The 16,777-nt window shown below is 35.1% G+C and overlaps 1 protein-coding gene across 1 annotated transcript in view; it reads left to right on the forward strand.

Annotated features, from left to right (window-relative positions):
- Nucleotides 1-16,777, forward strand: part of ULK4 (unc-51 like kinase 4) — a 211,895-nt gene that overhangs the window by 78,001 nt on the left and 117,117 nt on the right. The window contains exons 27-29 of the mRNA XM_066321372.1: nt 1,529-1,580; nt 1,678-1,822; nt 6,930-7,022. Of these exons, the coding sequence (XP_066177469.1) occupies nt 1,529-1,580; nt 1,678-1,822; nt 6,930-7,022 (290 nt within the window). The remainder of the gene's footprint in view (nt 1-1,528; nt 1,581-1,677; nt 1,823-6,929; nt 7,023-16,777) is intronic.

The raw sequence follows: 16,777 nt of genomic DNA on the forward strand, positions 1-16,777 counted from the left end.
TTTGAGAAGCTTTGCAGCAGTTGAACTGGTTTCTTGAACTGAAAGATCTTAGGTATATACAATTTTTTTCCTGCCTCACCGGCATGTTTTAACTGATACATTACTATTTGTAGAACAGCTTAGAAACCTGCACTAATGGAGTTGTTGGAATGTAGTGTAGTTTTATTATTTAACAAAAAAGGCAATGAGATATTTCAAAATTATGAAATGTTACAGAAGTCGCTGTATCTCTGGTATGTAGGATTATCTATATAGGTGTGAAGGCTATTTGTACGTGCAAGAGTAGTTTGGCTTCCACACCACAAGCAGAATCCTTTTACTACTTCTGTTGAAAGTATGTAATAAAAGCATTTTGTGGTGGCATTTTTCAGAAATGAAAAAAGCTAAAGTAAATTAGTCCCTTAATGTCAGAGATTGATTTAACAGAGTACACCAACCAGCAGTGAAATAGCTGCTACCCACAGTTGTTCCTGACTAGAGACTAACTTCAGTTACTGACCCTTTTCATACATGCTTTCAACTTCTATAGATACTTCTTATTAGAAGCTGCATGTACCTAGGGAAATTTTATCTTCTTATATTAATTACTGAAACAAAACACATGGGGGATTATAACATAGTCTTGTTATGCCAAATCCTGTCCACAGTGCAGTGAGAATCTACAGAGAAATTTTATTTCTGTAAGTAAATCTTAGGACAAGGTGTGTGTCCATGATGCCTGCCTAAAAATTGTGGGGCTGTCCATCCATCCTCTCCTCAAAATGCAAGCATTACCGGTCTAAATAAATTACAGTTTAACTGTGATTTAAGCATTAGAAACTCTCTTGTAGAGAAGACTAATAATACACTATTTTTGTAACTGAGCCATAGCCTAGTTTATTATCAGTTGATTTCAAATGGAGCTAAGCTGACTAGTCCTGTGACAGATGATAGATTTGTAACAATATCCTCATGGACAATAAAAAGTTGACTGAATTGTATTTTTTTGTAGTGCAAATCTTTAGTAATGTAAATTTACATTTTATTGGAAGAACTCTGTATTACCAGAAGAAAAGAAGTTAAAGTATTTTCAAGACTTTGTGTATTAAGCTTAGGGATATTTCATTAGAGGTAGTACATAATTTCTGGTGTATTTTAATTCTATGCCATCCTCTTTTTCATCTGAACTCTATTCAATGATTAGTTTATGGATTAAAGCATCAGGATTAAGATACTCTAATACTCTTTTTTCTTACACCTGCACTGAGTTCTGTTCTTTAAATTAAAAGTCCCTGTCAGTGAATTGTACCAAAGTATACTGTTGTTTTCTATATAAAAGTACATTAATGTCTGTAATTTTGTGGCCATTTACCAGAGAAAAATAAACTTGGTGGCTTTATAAGAATGATTATGGATGAATTTCCATGATTATTCGACTCTTTGATTAAGGGCTTTGGCAGCAAAATAATATCTAGATGATAGTGTATCTCTGTTCTATCTTTTTCTCTGTGAATGATCTAAGCTACATCTTTCTAATTCTCTGTTTTAGGTTGAAGATTCTATCCTCCCACCACTTGTTTCTTTGGTCCACAGTCAGAATGGTAAGTATACAGACACATCAGCCACAGTTTCCATGAAATCCAGTTTGTTTTAATAATATTTCAGTGCGGTCACATTCTTGGCACCTTTATTTTCAAGTGGAATGGAGACTCTTCAGCTTGCAGTTGCTCTCAGAAACCACATCACTGCTTTTAAGCCACGAAGTCATGGCTGAGGAGAAAGGGGAGGGCGTCAACTCAAACAACAAACTTCTGTCTCTCATCAGAGATTTACTGCTGCCTCAGTAAGTATAATATTGCTCCTGTAATGGGGAATAACTTGATAGGCAAACCATTTTGACAGTGTATTTGTTTTAGCCATCCTTTCTATGTTTAAATGACTAAGTCAGAAGGGGAATAGCAATTAACTGCTGCCAGAGTTCTTTGCCCAACATATCCCCCTAGGTTTATTTAGTATTTTGTCATATGCAACACAAACACAACTTCTGTCTGATGCTCATTTCTGATACTGTGCCTCTGGCTACTCTTGGAGCAAAACAGGATTCCCTCTAGCTTGTGGGCTGTGATTTAAATACTCCTCTTTGTTCTTTTAATAAAGTCAGAACATTATAACTACAACATCCTTTTGTGTATTTTGGATATTGCATCTTTATTTAAGATGTTCTGAAAAAACATATGGAATGAAATTTAACTTTTTAAAAAGGAATAGTACATCGTGGATTAATCCTTAATGGTCCACCTAGAGATTATTGCCTCTAAATTGCTGTCCCTTCCTGCTTCCCCAAGCAGCAGAAAAACCTTACAGCAGAGTAGATGAAACTACAGCCTGTAGGCCAGATGTGGTCTGGAGCTTTATTTTCATGGGTTATGGTCATATGAGGCCTCTCATTTCATGCTGACTTGCAGGTGAGCATAAACAGAGCTCTCTGTGTTATGCACACATTGACTGTGAACTGATAACATCTGTGAGTAGAGGGAAAGAACATGAGATGTGCACAGTAGTGATGAGTCATCAGTTACATTTTACATTACTCTAATAATGATACAGTGTATTTTTCTATGTGGTCCTCAAAAGTTAAAAATGGTCAATACTTGGCTCCCCTAAGTGAGAAAAATATTCTCCAGCCCTACATGAAATAAATGGAAGAAGGCTCGAGGAATGGATGCTGGATTATGATCAGAAACCCAGTGACTTTTTCCAAATATGAGACTTTCTCTCCTAATTGAGTTATGTTCTTACCGCTTGAGGACCAAAATTTTATTCATGCACAGTGTGTAAACTTTTTTCTATCAAAGAGAATTGGATGGAAATCTTAGAGATCTGTAGAGAAACTTACTTTCAACACCTTTCTTCACATTTTTTTCCTCTGTGAAATGCACAACATATCAGTACAAATTAAAATGGCAGCTGGATACTCTATTTTTAAAATAGAGTATATGCATTATTAAAAGCTGTCAGATAATTTTCTTCAGATAGGGGAAGAGTCCTGAAGCCAAAGGAGACAGAGTTCTCTCCTTGCTCTGAAACTTGCTTTTTGTAGACATATCCATCTTATGCAGCGTTTCTCTTTGAACTGGGGGATGTGTGTTTGGAGCGATGTGTCATGCTAATTACAGCTAGGTAAGGAAGGAAATTAGGATTAGAAGGAAAACAGCCAATAGACTTCTGTCTCCAAGCTTATTAGCTCGAGTGGATGGGCTTTTTGGACTGAGACTAAATCCTGTGTTGGGGATTTCACTTGTGCCATTTTAGCATGCGCTGTGTGGCAAATGTATCAAAAAGGGTCTTTCAGCAGCTCACAATCTTGGATCCGGGGTTTAAGTAATTCCTGAATCAGTTTCCTTATCTCATTAGCAGAGATGTGAAGGGAGGGGTTTTAAGAGTCAGTGTAACCTACTTGTAAAGATAATGTAAAGCTCTATCCTGAGAAATACAGGTTACTTGAAAACTTGAGGTCTCTTGAAACTGAGGTAGAACATTGGAGGCTGAAGAGCTTTTTGCTGATGCTGTTTAGTCGTTCTGTTGCTGGCACGCCATCTGACACAGCTGGAGGACAGTCAAAAGAGGGGGAGATATGTGATGGCCATTTGTTCAAGGGCAGTCTGTGGAGGGAAATAGATATTTCCACCCCTTTGAGTGGAAATACTGAGAGCTGTTGAATATGGAAGGGGAGTGACATCTGTTTTTAATATGGGATGTTCTTTTCAGGGAAGACTGTAATCTTACATTTGTGTGTATATTTTATTCCTATAAATATCCTTCTCAAATTAATTTGTTTGAATGTAAAACAGACCCTTCAAATAGCATGTGGGTCACTATGCATAAAATATAAATAGGCTTCATTTTAAGATAAATGCAGGAGTGCAGTGATTACTACGTTTTTCTCATCTTCTGCACCATCAATAAAGTAGCAATTCCATTAAATATTTCTGCATTTATAGATCACCAAGTTAGCTTCCTCATAGGGTTTTGATTGAATTGAATTAAACAGTGTCATTAAATTTCAGTTCATTGAAAAATTATTTTCCTGAAGATTTCATAACCAAAATGAAACCTGCAGCGAGAGACAGTGAATACATGGCAAATGCTTTATATCCAGATTTTTTTAATCAACAGTTAAAACATCAAGTCTATTTCATTTTAATTCATAGTATTTGTATTGATATATTATAAAATATTGAGCCACAATCAGCAAAAAGAGAGAAATGTGTAAATAAAGTTTTATTTTATTTGTAGGTTTATGCAGCTTGTTCTCAGTAGACTACCAAGCCAGTTCTACCAGTATGAGATCCAGGATACTTAATATAATATTCTTTTTTTAAGAGCTTAAGAGAGTCTGCATCTCTAAATTTTTAGTTCCTTTTGTCAAGGTTATTCATAGAAAACACTGAAAAACTAACTCCTTACAGTGTAGTACCTGGAGTTCACAAAACCTGTCTACACTTACTGCTTCTAAACTGTTCTGTGTTATGAAGTGGCAGCGAAATCATTTGATGACTCATTCATTTAATGAAGTATCTCAAGCATGGCATATTTTCCCTTCTGAGAAGATTCATATATTCATAGCTCCTAATGGCCTTTATTCAGGCATTGTGTTTATATTAATTGCTAAGACATTGACTCTAGTAATCTGCGTTTTCTCATGTGGGTATATGGTTTGATGGATCACTGCATCTTCCCTTAGAAATATCCTTTCCTAGTATTATCTTGGGGCAGGGGAGAAGAGAGTTTCAAGGAAAAGGAAGTGAAGTGAGACTTTTTTTATTGAACCTCAAGAAATTAGGATGCCAAGTGTGCTAAGTTATTAAATAATAGTGTCTCTCAAGTGTAATACATAGAAAGCTTAAAACTGTTAAGATGGACCTTGTTTAGGGATCATATTGATGTGTTTATATAAACAAGTATGTTGCCAAGTGTCAGATTTTTAAGCTAGCATGTCTGATTCATTGGTTACTACTGTTAGGAATTACAGTTTTGGAGATTTAAATCCATGTCTTATGGAGTGAATGATAACTTCTGGCATCTGCGCCACATGATAGCATCTTTGATTGCCTCAGAAAATTTAGTTATGGACTCTGGAAAAAAAAAATAAAATTGCATGTCCCATTACGTTTGGCAAGAATATGTATTGCTCATATGTAGGGTTCTTGGAATCAGTGTCTACTAATATATTACAGTATTTTCTTTTTTTGTTATGAGACTTTTTATTGACCAGTGAGAAATTGTTTTCTTTGGGGAACTGGAATCTGTTTTTTGTAAAAAGAGATGGCTTCAGGTCTTTAGCGATTAAACTAACACTGACTTCTAAGACATAATTCTGGAGATACTCTAATGTGGTTTTCAGCCCTGCAGTGACATATTCAAGTTTGTAGTAGCCATGACACATTGCCCATAGGCTCTGTGCTTGTCTAGGAGTGTTAGCCCTTGTGAGGGAACTCCCACAGGCTACCTCAGGACTGTATGGCTGGTGTGTTTGTCCCTCCTCATCATAGGCAAGCAAAGAATCTCCCACTAAATTTCCTTCTTGCACAAGTCAGAGTGCTAAGGTGTAGTGCCTACAGAGAGGGGAACAGCTAACAGTCAGTAGGATGCATGCTAGCATGAAGGTGGTTTGAAGTGATCCAGATTCCTCAGTTCAGACAGCACTAGGGATCTCAAGATGTGAGGTAAAATTTGCAGTTATTTGCATGATTCCTCCTCCCTCTACCAGAACGCTACAGGTTTTTTCTTTTTGTGGAAGCATTTCGTTGGTCATAACATGATAACCTACCATGTTTTCCTACGATTCATCCTTTCGTTTGTTCTTCTTTAGTTCTTCATGGGGATTTTTGCAAATGAAGAAATTTACACTTCCTGTTCTGTTACATCTATGTATTTGGAGTAGAACTAGTTGAAATCAAAGACTGTGTTTTGAGATAGCTGATTCTGTAGTTTTCTGTGCTTACATTTTTCTCACTTCAATCATTGTATCCTACTGTATACATTTTTGTTTAAATACAGTAAAATTAGGCCCGTGTGTTGAGTGGGTATCACTAGAATGTTAGTTGCAATAGCAAGGTCCGTTTGTTTTTCAGCAGCCTGTTTTCTCTTACCAAGATTTCCATGAGGTGGTACTTAGAAATGTTTCAAAGAGGTTTTTCTTGGTGTGTTTTCTGCCACAGCTCTCAATAAACATTGTTTTGGAGTATTTTTATTTTCTTTTGATCTGTATGACTTGAAGAATGAAAGTATGCTGCAGTGAAAGCAATATTTTTTGAAATTAGTGATAAACTCACATTAAGATTTATGTTTTTTCTCAATTTTGAGAAAAATGACTGTATAAAAAATATAGACCTTAATTGTATATAATTTGGTTGATCATCTTGCTGAGCACCCAATAAATCTTCTGCTTGATATTTTGAGGCTCATTTACTTTTTTTCTCTTAAAGAATAGATTTTTATGTATGAAATAATATAGATCAATAAATAAGTCTTGTGCATGCAGACAAGTTGAATGCTTTATAAATATATTTTGCTGTAATTTATAGTTATAAAACATGCATGTTTTATATATACAACTTGCACACCTATGTATTTACATACATATGTGTATGTATATACATATATATGCAGAGAAGCTTCTGTATTATTACATATTTTACAATTATTCCTCTCTCTAAAAATGTATTCTCTTCATAGTGCTGCTTTTAAATTTAATCTGATGCTGATTTTAAAGTACTGTTTCTACGTGTGTCTTGTTTATTGCTTTGTATAATTTGAAACAGCCTCATATTTCCATTGTAGTTACAAACTTTGGAAATGGGAAATGATGAATTTTTAATATCAATTTTTGATGTGTATCTCTTTACTTTTTTTGCCTGTTTCTGTCCCTTTCCCACCTTGCCTTTCAGGTATGAGCACATTCTGCTGGCTCCAGATCCGGTACCAATGTATGCTCTGAAACTGCTGGTGGCCCTGAGTGAGCACAGCCCTGCTTCCGTGAGGTGATACGATGACACATTCTCTGCTGCTCTGGGTTCCTTCTGTTTCAATTTCTCCTTTCCTATTAGGGATTAGCAATAACACACCTTGCTATTGCACTACTTTGACTAGCACTCTGATTTAGAGAAATCATTGGAGACTGTTTGTTATAGAACACATCCTACATCTTTTGTGTCAATTCTATATGATCCTGGTTATTTTAATGACAATTTAACCAATGAAACACTAGAGACAAAATCAGAAGAATTTTAACATAAAAATTATCATTAAAAATTAAAAAAAAGCCCAAAACAAAACATAAAACAGTGTAAAAATTGTTGTTGAGCTAAACATATTTATGGTTAGGACCAAGGTGGTATGTTTGTTAGATGTTTCCTGTTTACACCAGCCAATTCACTTGAAAGCTGGTCATTTCTTCTGCAAATATATCTACCTTAAAATTCCTAGATTCTATTTTTTGGCATAGGTAGACTCAGTGTGTTTAGAAGTATCTTAATATATTTTCCTTCTTGTTCCAAAATTTAGACTGTGATGGACAGAAAAAAAAAATCCCAAAACTGTGTCATACAACTTAATCTGTGTGAATTGATAGCAATAAGGAAGGATCACTCTATCTTCCTGGATATGCCCAAAAATGTGGTTGTTCTTGTTATTGGCTATTGTCTATTTGCAGTGTCTGATAGTGTTATGGCTCAGAGGTTGCTGGTCATTGTACTGTCTTGCTTTGATTGATTGAAATGAGCGCAACAACAAAAAAAAACAAACCAAAAAAAAACCTGCCCAAAAAACCCACAAGGAAATTTAATTTGTTTTCCCACTTTTTATTACAAAAGAGGAATCATCCCCTTTTAGTCTTTTATGATGCTACTGGGAATGGTGCTTTAATATACTGAGTAGACTACAAATTAAGTAAGAAATAGGGTGGCTTGAGGTTTTAAATGTTTTGAGTTGTATAAAGCAGTTTTCATTGTAAAGAAGCTGTTTATGCTACTGTAGGATTTTATATATTCTAGAAACAAGTAGAACAGCTTTCCATTTTTAGATTAAATCCACAGATATTCTAGTACTTTAAGAGTTATGAAAAATATTTCTGTAACTAGAATGCTGGTTATATAAGCAGCGCATTTCCTTTCCCTTCTGAATTTGCTTTTATTCAGAGATCATGCATATTTGCCATTATGTATGGCAGAATCTACCAATGTAGGTAGATTGTGGATGTACACTCATCCTCATGGTCATCTGGCAGCACACAAGTTTTTCTTAATATTATTAAAGAGCAGCTGTGGATATTCAATGAACTATTAATAATTTGAAATACCAGTGTGTCCAGCACTCTTATTTAACGTCTGGCTATCAGATTCCAGATTCTAACTCGTCTGTAACTGTTGTGTTTCTCACATACTTTACAGGTCGTCTTTTTACTTTCACTAAATCATTTGTTTGGTTGGTTTTCTACAGGAGCACAGTTTAGGCAATTCTCTTGGTCCATCTTTTTCCTTAGTATCTGGCTTCCCAATAAATTTTGCAGGAAGTAGCCAATGCTTTGAACTCATGAGAGAGGTGAATAATATATTCATATTCATACAAATTGCTGGTGAATAAAATGGAAACCAGGTACATGCTGTAGTGAACAGTGTATCACAATTGGTTCTGGTTTGGTTCAATGAGTAATTAATCAGTATTCATGAAGCTAAAAATTACTCAAGGCATAAGCTCTCTTTTGCTCCTTTCATTAGACAGATGAAAAGTATCTGCAAAAATTGTGATTTGGAGTAAATAAATAACACTGGACACAAATCCTGTGGGATTTAATTTGTTCTTTGTGGAAAAACTCTACTGTATTTTAGTACTGATGAGAGTGATGTGAGTCGCTGCACTGAGTCTCTGTGGCTTTTTCAAGCTTACATCTTATCCACAATGCCTGGATTTCAAGGATGATTACTTTCTCCTGTAATTTTAAATGAATAAAAGTGGTAGTAGCAAAAAGATTGTAAAATGACAAAAATGTTAAGTTAGTATTTACCTTGCTGTTGCAATGTCTTTTGAAAATAGTTACTAATTATATTTTAAAATAGAAAATGAATTGGGTGAGGACAAGGGCTAGTGTGCTTTTATTTAGTTTGTTCCATATGAAAGCTTGTTCTCAGACACATTCACCTAATGGATACTTGCTTTCTTGCTCTCTTTTTTAATTCGACCAATTTTTTTGCATCTCACTTGTCTTACCATCAGCTCAGATTTTACCTGTGTGCTCCCTGATAGAGGCATCTGCATTTGAGTGGTTCTTATTTTAGAACTTGAAAGGAGACAGATGCACTCCATTTTTTTGTTTCCTTTTTTTCATAGCTGATGCTGTAAATTAGCTCAATTGTGGTATCAGAGGAAAAACATTCCATCTTCTTCCTAATAGTTTTTGACATTTCTGTGTTCTATTACAGGTTATTTGTTATATATGGCATAGACACAGATATTCAAAGACATTTACATTTTTAATGTTTTTTAAAATAAAAATATAGCTTATGATAAAATACTATAGTTACAATAGGTGTTTTGAATTCTTTTAATTAGCATTTTATAAGAATACAAAAAAATACTTTTTACCCTTTGCCATTGCTCCACTGTTGAGATAATTTTGAATATTCTGTATTGTGGGAGCTCTTCCACTCCATTGCTTTTCAATTTAGCAGTGAAAAACTCTAGTGATGTTCCATTAGTGTGTTGCAGAATTAGATCTCTCACCAACATAAGTTTTCTCTTGTGTAAGATGGTAGCTGTAAAAATCCCCAACTTTAATGTGTTTCTGTGGGCACTTCTAATTATTTGGACATCTGATCATATGAGCATCCAAAGGAAGAAAATCCAGTTTTAGAAAAGGATGAGTGTTTTCTTGTCTATTTTGACCTGAATGGGTTAGAGAATAATTGAATCAGGTACCCTTTTGTACCTCCTTATACATCACACAGCAATTGCTGTCTGACACAACCTCACTTAGAGTTGGTTTACTAAGAAAATAGCAGATATTGGAAGAGTGAGCTTTGAACCGAATTTGTCCATCAGTTACCTGTTTTTTACTTGGCTCAAAGCAAATAGTCTAGCTTTAAACCTTTTAGTAATATTCTGTTGTGGCTCTCCTAAATACTATTGTCTTTTCTCCTTCAAGGATTTTTAATGTTTTGTGATAAGAAAGATTGTGAACATGAAAACCAGTGTGAGAATTAATAGCAGAGTTCATATTTAGCTGTATTGAAACTGCTGATTTCAAAAGAAATCACTGATAGTAAGGAGAGTTGAATATTCAATTAGTGATTAATTTCTGGACTACTGTAAATCTGCATTAGGGTTTTTTTTCCCCTTTTGCATTATTTGCTCTTGGTGAGTTCTACATGTGTAAAGGGTTTTTGGAGGGGAATAGAACCTCTTACAGTGGGAGCAAATGTCTGCAAATGTCAGGCTGAGGTGTGATTTAAGTATGCATTCAGAATGAATAATATCACAGGTAACTTGTGCTTTTGTGTGTTTACCACCTTAATGTGTAGGTTATATGCATGAATAGGAAGTCAGACATAATCTAGAAAGGGCTGGGGTGTTGTTTTTTTTTTTTGGTTCCTGCTTTGAGTCTTTTATGCTCTTTGCTGTCATCTATAGTGATATGATTGCTATTTTTTTTCTAGTAGTGAGGAGTTTGTGAATTTCTTAGTTTCTCTTAAAACTAAAATATACTCAGACCTATTTGATGTACCAATTAGCTGCTCTTAAATGTTTTGACTGTTGTGATTGAATCTATACTGTGCTACTCCAGGAAACTTTTACTGGATCATGGTTCTTAAGCTGCCTTTTGGCCTTACAAAGAACCTTATAAAATATAGCTGTGTGCTCTTTTAGGTAGCTACTTGGCCTACCTTTAGGGAGAAACTCATAGCATTTGGTGACAATAATATATCTATCTGAAAGCTAAACCTTAACTATGGAGTCTGAATTTTACGGGTTGATAAAACAGACAATTTTGGTTGCAAGGAAGGGAGACAGTAAAGGCAATAGAAAACAAGTGGAGAGAATTTCAGATATTGCATCAGATAATGATAATGGAAGTGGGACACATTCCAGTATTCTATTAAGGTCATTTCCTGAGGGAGAAACACTAACTAAAAACTAATAGTAAGGCACTCTTAGATGTATGGTGAAGGACAGGGGACCAAATTAAGTAACCTTTCTCACCTTCTGTTCTTAAAAATAATTTTTCCAAGCAAACATTAGGCTACATTTACAAAAAGGGGAAAAAGGCTTCAGAAACCAAAATGGGAAGGTGCTGAAGAACAACAACAAAAATATCTGCTGCTTCTAAATGCCACAGACTTAGTACCTGTGAAGATGATAGATGGATTATCCTCATATGTTGCAGCATATTGTCTTGACTAATGAAAGTAACTGCCATAGTATCTTTGGAATCATCCAAGAATTGTCCAATTTTCAAACTTCATTTGTGCTTTTTGTACCTGTGCATTATGTATTAAAGACCATTAAGGGCACATTTTAGGGTCAGTGTTAGTAATAAGTTGATCATCTTTTCCCACACTATTGTGAACTACATCAATGTTTAGCTATTTCAGAATATAGTGGAATGTGTTTTAAAGTCTTTGCCGTTGATTTCAAAAAATAAACAGTAAAAAACCCCAAACCAACTCCAAACCAAAACCAAACTCTTTGGAGTTCAATGTGGTGTTTTTAATTGCTAGAATTATGATTCAGTTCATTTCCTGTTGTTGGGTATAGATTGTCTTTGAACCTGCTGTAGTCTCTTTGCCATTATACTAGAGGACTAGTGCTTGAGTGCTTTCCTTGATTAATGTGGGCTTATATTAATTGCTTTAAAAACACTTTGTTCTTCTCATTAATCATTTTAATTTTGTAGTTTAAGGTTGAAATGCTCACTTTAAAAAGTAGGTCTATTTGCTTCTAAATTACTTCTCTGTTTTTATGTGTTGTTTTATTTTCTATAATGAATATGAATAAAATAAAATGGAATAGTTCTGATAACAGGTAAGCCTTAGGGCCTAGTCCAGCTGAACTGAGCAGTAGAAGTACATGTTAGAGGAGTACAACATCAGTGAGAAAATCGCAATCCAGATGGATTGAGAGAGATTGCCAGAGGATGAAACTGTTTTATTAGAACTTTAGCAAACGTTTATGTAGATTTAGAACTCGATTTTGATTATGCTAGTTTCACATCTATGGAAATTGAGTTGTAAAAACCCTGATTTTCCTTTTAGAGAAGTAATGCTAATATAAAAGAGCAGAGAACTTTTATGATCTTTCTGTTCCTATTGTTTGATGTAATGTTTGCATATATGCTGCTTTATCGAAAAACATCAGGCAGGAAGACTTGCCCAGAAACAGACTCTTAAAATTTTGTGTCAGCTAATAACAGTGTTGTCAAGTTTCACATCATTGTAATTCATATCAAAGGCAGTGGTCAGAGTTCATTATTGCAATGGAGTTCTCATAGTCTAGTCATGTACAGAATGTAATACTAATCACCATTTTTAATGTGAAACACAACTTCTTAGTGTTACATTTTATAAAAGCTCCCCTTTAGTAAAGAAATAAGCTATTAACCTTAAACCTGTAGTTTTGTTTCCTTTCGTGTTGCTGATCAATTACTGAATGTCTAACTTGTTAAAATGTGAGACAAATATTTGATTTTAATATTAAGTGAATTTTTGAAAAGAGTCACGTTGGAAGGTTCAAATAATGTAAAGCATTAAAAAGGAACAAATACCATTCATTCTTAGATATTTTTACTTTCAACAGTGAATTTTTGGCTTTGTGAATATAAGTAGCAAATAAGGAAGAGTCAGCTGGTTGGGTTGCTGCAGCTGGAGCTGCAGACTTGAGTGACTTCAGTTCTGCCATGAATTGTCTGTTCAGCATGAAACAAATCTAAATCACTGTCCAGTCCATTCTCTTGTCTTCAATAGTCGGTGCCCAGAGAAGACTATGGGCAGGAGTCAAGTGTGTGGGAATACTTTCTTGGAGGCATTCTCACCTATGAGGGTTTTTTTCAGAACCCATATAAGATGATGTGGCGTTCTGTAGATGGTAGCTATTGAGGAGTGACCTTCATTTCATTTATGTGGACTGGAAGAGATATTTCACAAGTCATTTTCAGCAGAAATAGTTAGTCTATAACATAACCACATGTATATAAAGATTTATCATCTTCAACTATTGTCTTTGTATTTCTATGTCTGATCTGATCCCTTGCCACTTAATTTTATGCCATCATCTTACAATTAAAAAGAAGCACACTACTTCATAAATTTCTGGAATATTTTCTCCTTTAGCTGTTTCCCCTAACCTTTGCAAGCTGAACAGTCATGCCTATTTTTTAAGACCCTTTAGTAGGGTTCAAAAATCTGTCATGGATTTGACATTTCATCTCTTTAAAATGAATGTCTTGATTCTTGGTTTGTGCATGTCCACCCGTTCTGGTTTTCTGAATAATTTCTACTCATTTGTTCAGCTTAGAATGTCTACTTTACCCAGATTTCCACACTCTCCTATCCAACTTTTTCTCTAAAGTGTCTCTCTTATCACATTTTCTGTCTTTTAAATTTTTAAGGTATTGAACCTGGTACAAAAAGCCTTTAGTGTTTAGCATCCAGCAGTAGGATTTTGTTTTGCAAGAAAGTAATTTTGGATTTCTTAAAAAAACAGATCTTGCATATTGTTGGAAAGCAAAATTGGAGGCACAATCTCCTGAAAATTGTTAGTGTATTAAAAATTCAGATTATACTGATAGCAAGTCTTTTAAGATCAGATCAATTATTTTGAGCCAGCACTGTTTATTTATATATAGATTTAAATGAGATGGAAATAATATTGTTATGTAGTATTATGATTTGCATATGTATATCTTGATGATTCTGTATGTTTTCCAGACAGGGTAGGACCTAATTTAATGTAAATTATGTGACAGTGTATGAAGACACAAAATACTTTTGGTTTAGAATATAAACATTCGATGAAATAAATCCCATAGCTAAACTCCTTTCCCCAGCTTTAAGACAATTCCTTTGTAAACCTATGTAAGACAGCAGTGAAGAGTGTGATAAAGTCACGCTCTCGCTTGAGCACATATATGCAAAGTTGGGATAAATCAGCTTTAAGCTTTGTCTTAATGCAATGCTTGATGTGAGTTTATGCTTTAGTTAAGTTATGTATATAATTTTCTTTCCAGGCTGCAGCTTTTTATTGTTTCAATCATAAAGGTTGGCAGGTGACCTTTAAGAACAGACCTATTGGCTCCAGTTTTGTCTTAACTTATCTCAGCTGAAAGTATAGCTGACTTCGTAATGCTGTAACAATCAGGACTGCTTCCAGTGTTTGAAAGCAATTGTTTCATAATTTGCCCTCTACCACAAAAGCGGTTTTTAAAGTTCAGTCTAAACTAGGATTGCTTAGCTATTCTTGCTGTTTGATTGTATTTTACTGCTAATGTGTCTAACAGTGCGTCCCTTTTGGAGTGCAGCTATGCCTTTCTATACCCCAGTCAGCCTCTGTAGAGAAACTGCTTGAGAAGTATTCAGGCAGCAATCAAGCTCACACAACCACACACGTTACCAGGCTGGCTCAGCAGAGAGGCAGAAGGCTCCCAGCCCCAGATCAATTTCCAGCAAGGGTTTATTCCGATTTGCCAAAGGTGAATCCCCATCCAGAGAGAGGGACCATGTGGTTTTCCTCAGTTATATAGGGTCTCAGGTTCGTAGGTGGTACAGGGGGTGGGGCGGGGGCAAGTGACCATAGGGAAGAGAGGAACAGGACACCAAGCCCCATAGCCAATGTGGAAACAGGGAAAGGGATACCATGGGAGGAGTGATGGACTTTCAAAACCCCAAGAGAAGATTGCACAATGTTTGCAAGGAGCCATTGGGGGCAAAGCCTTTTGCCACAACTGGGTGGGGTAATCTTCACTGTTGCAGGGTAAGGGAGTTGGAAATCCCTTCAATGGGGACTCCACAAATGTGTTCACAGTTTAAATGCTGCTTATGTAGCAAAGTGAGCAGCTTTTGCTGGGGTAAGGAATGCCAATAAACCCTAAGCAAAAGTAGGCTTGTGTTGGCAAAACTTAATTTTGTCAGTATGATTGCTGTTACAATAGCTGCTCTTTTTTGGATTCTCTGGTGTTTAAATGACTCTCTTTGCATTCAGTATTGTTATATCTACATCAGCAAAATTCTGTTTTGCAGGCCTGGACTAAGCTTTTAATTTCACTAGTAGATTTGGTTCTGGAAATGAACCTCAAATATAGTAAGTCCTTCTATCTATAATCCTAGGACTCTCTTAAGACCTGTGTCCAGGTCATAAGCTGCCATAACTGTCTATTTAAGGGTTATTAGATGACCTAGAGGAGATTAGCTTTCATGTTCTCCTGACCTATGAAACTAACTTGCTTCCCTTGCATGTGGAAAAAAATTCCCTTAATTTAATAAGAGAAATTGTCCTTATCTAAACTTAGAAATAATGAATTTCTTTCCTTACCTAAACTCCTTTCCCTCTGTTGAGTGTAATATTTCTGTCTGCAAGAAAAAATGAACACATTTGTTTGAACAAGGCTGTTACTTAGTTTTGTTAAATATCTGTATGTGGGTCCATAAAATTATACTGTTTTGTTATGTTTTGAACAGTTCAGTGGATGTGTTTTACTTTTCTCCAATGCTATACAACGCAATAGATCTTCTTATTCCCACCCTTAACTCATTTATATTCTTTTAATAAAATCATTATTGCATTTAGGTGAAGGCAAGGATCAGAGAAATAGAAAAACAGTATGAAAAAGTTTACCATTATTCATACATAATGCATATGTCTGCATTACTTAGAAGTAATTCTGAGTTATTCATTAATATTGTTGTTCTCTTAGAATGGCTTTCATTCCTTATTATATTTCCTTTACAAGACATGATTCCAGCTAATATGAACAACCAGGGCTCACACAGGTGACATTAATCTAAATGAAGCATTTTTTTATAATGTTTGGATGTCTGTTCTAGCCCCCTCTGATTTTTTTATTAAATTTATAGAAGAGACTGTGAAATTCCTTTTCGCTGCTTCAGTTCACAGTCTAGTATTTTAGCTTATACTATCCATAAAAATAACACCTTCTCCTCTTATCTTATTGGACATGAATAAAAACTCTTAAATGAAACCATGTGATTTTAGGTGTATATGAGTTCTTTCTAACAAATAGTTTGCCAAACAGAATTAATCTGATTATTGTTTTACCAGAAGCCTATATAGAGTTTTACACAGTAAAGCTTCAAACATGCAAATTAGATACCTATTTTAGTCAAATATAACTCCTGTTTATTCACAATGAACTGTGTAATATAACTTAGTATTTTTAGCTGACATACTACTGGCAAAACAATTTTGTAGAGTGTTGTACACTGATATCCCAGACATACTCTCTGTGTTTGAGTTCTGCATTTATTACATGGGCTTCTTTATGCAGTCTTATCTTTGCTGTGTCACAAAGATAAACCTACTAGCTGTTTTTGAAGCACTTCAGTGACACTATGGTGACACAAGAAGAAGTTTTTGAAACACACAATTAGGTATTCTCTGCCGTGTTTGGTGGATAGGCATTTAGTATAGTGTGTAAAAAGAGGTGACAATCATTCAATTAGACAAGACAATACAGTAAAAAGCATGCAATCATGTGACTCACGTCATCGTAGTGTGTGAGACACATGCTTTA

The sequence above is a fragment of the Sylvia atricapilla genome, chromosome 1, assembly GCF_009819655.1.
Source record: "Sylvia atricapilla isolate bSylAtr1 chromosome 1, bSylAtr1.pri, whole genome shotgun sequence".
Lineage (NCBI taxonomy): Eukaryota > Metazoa > Chordata > Aves > Passeriformes > Sylviidae > Sylvia > Sylvia atricapilla.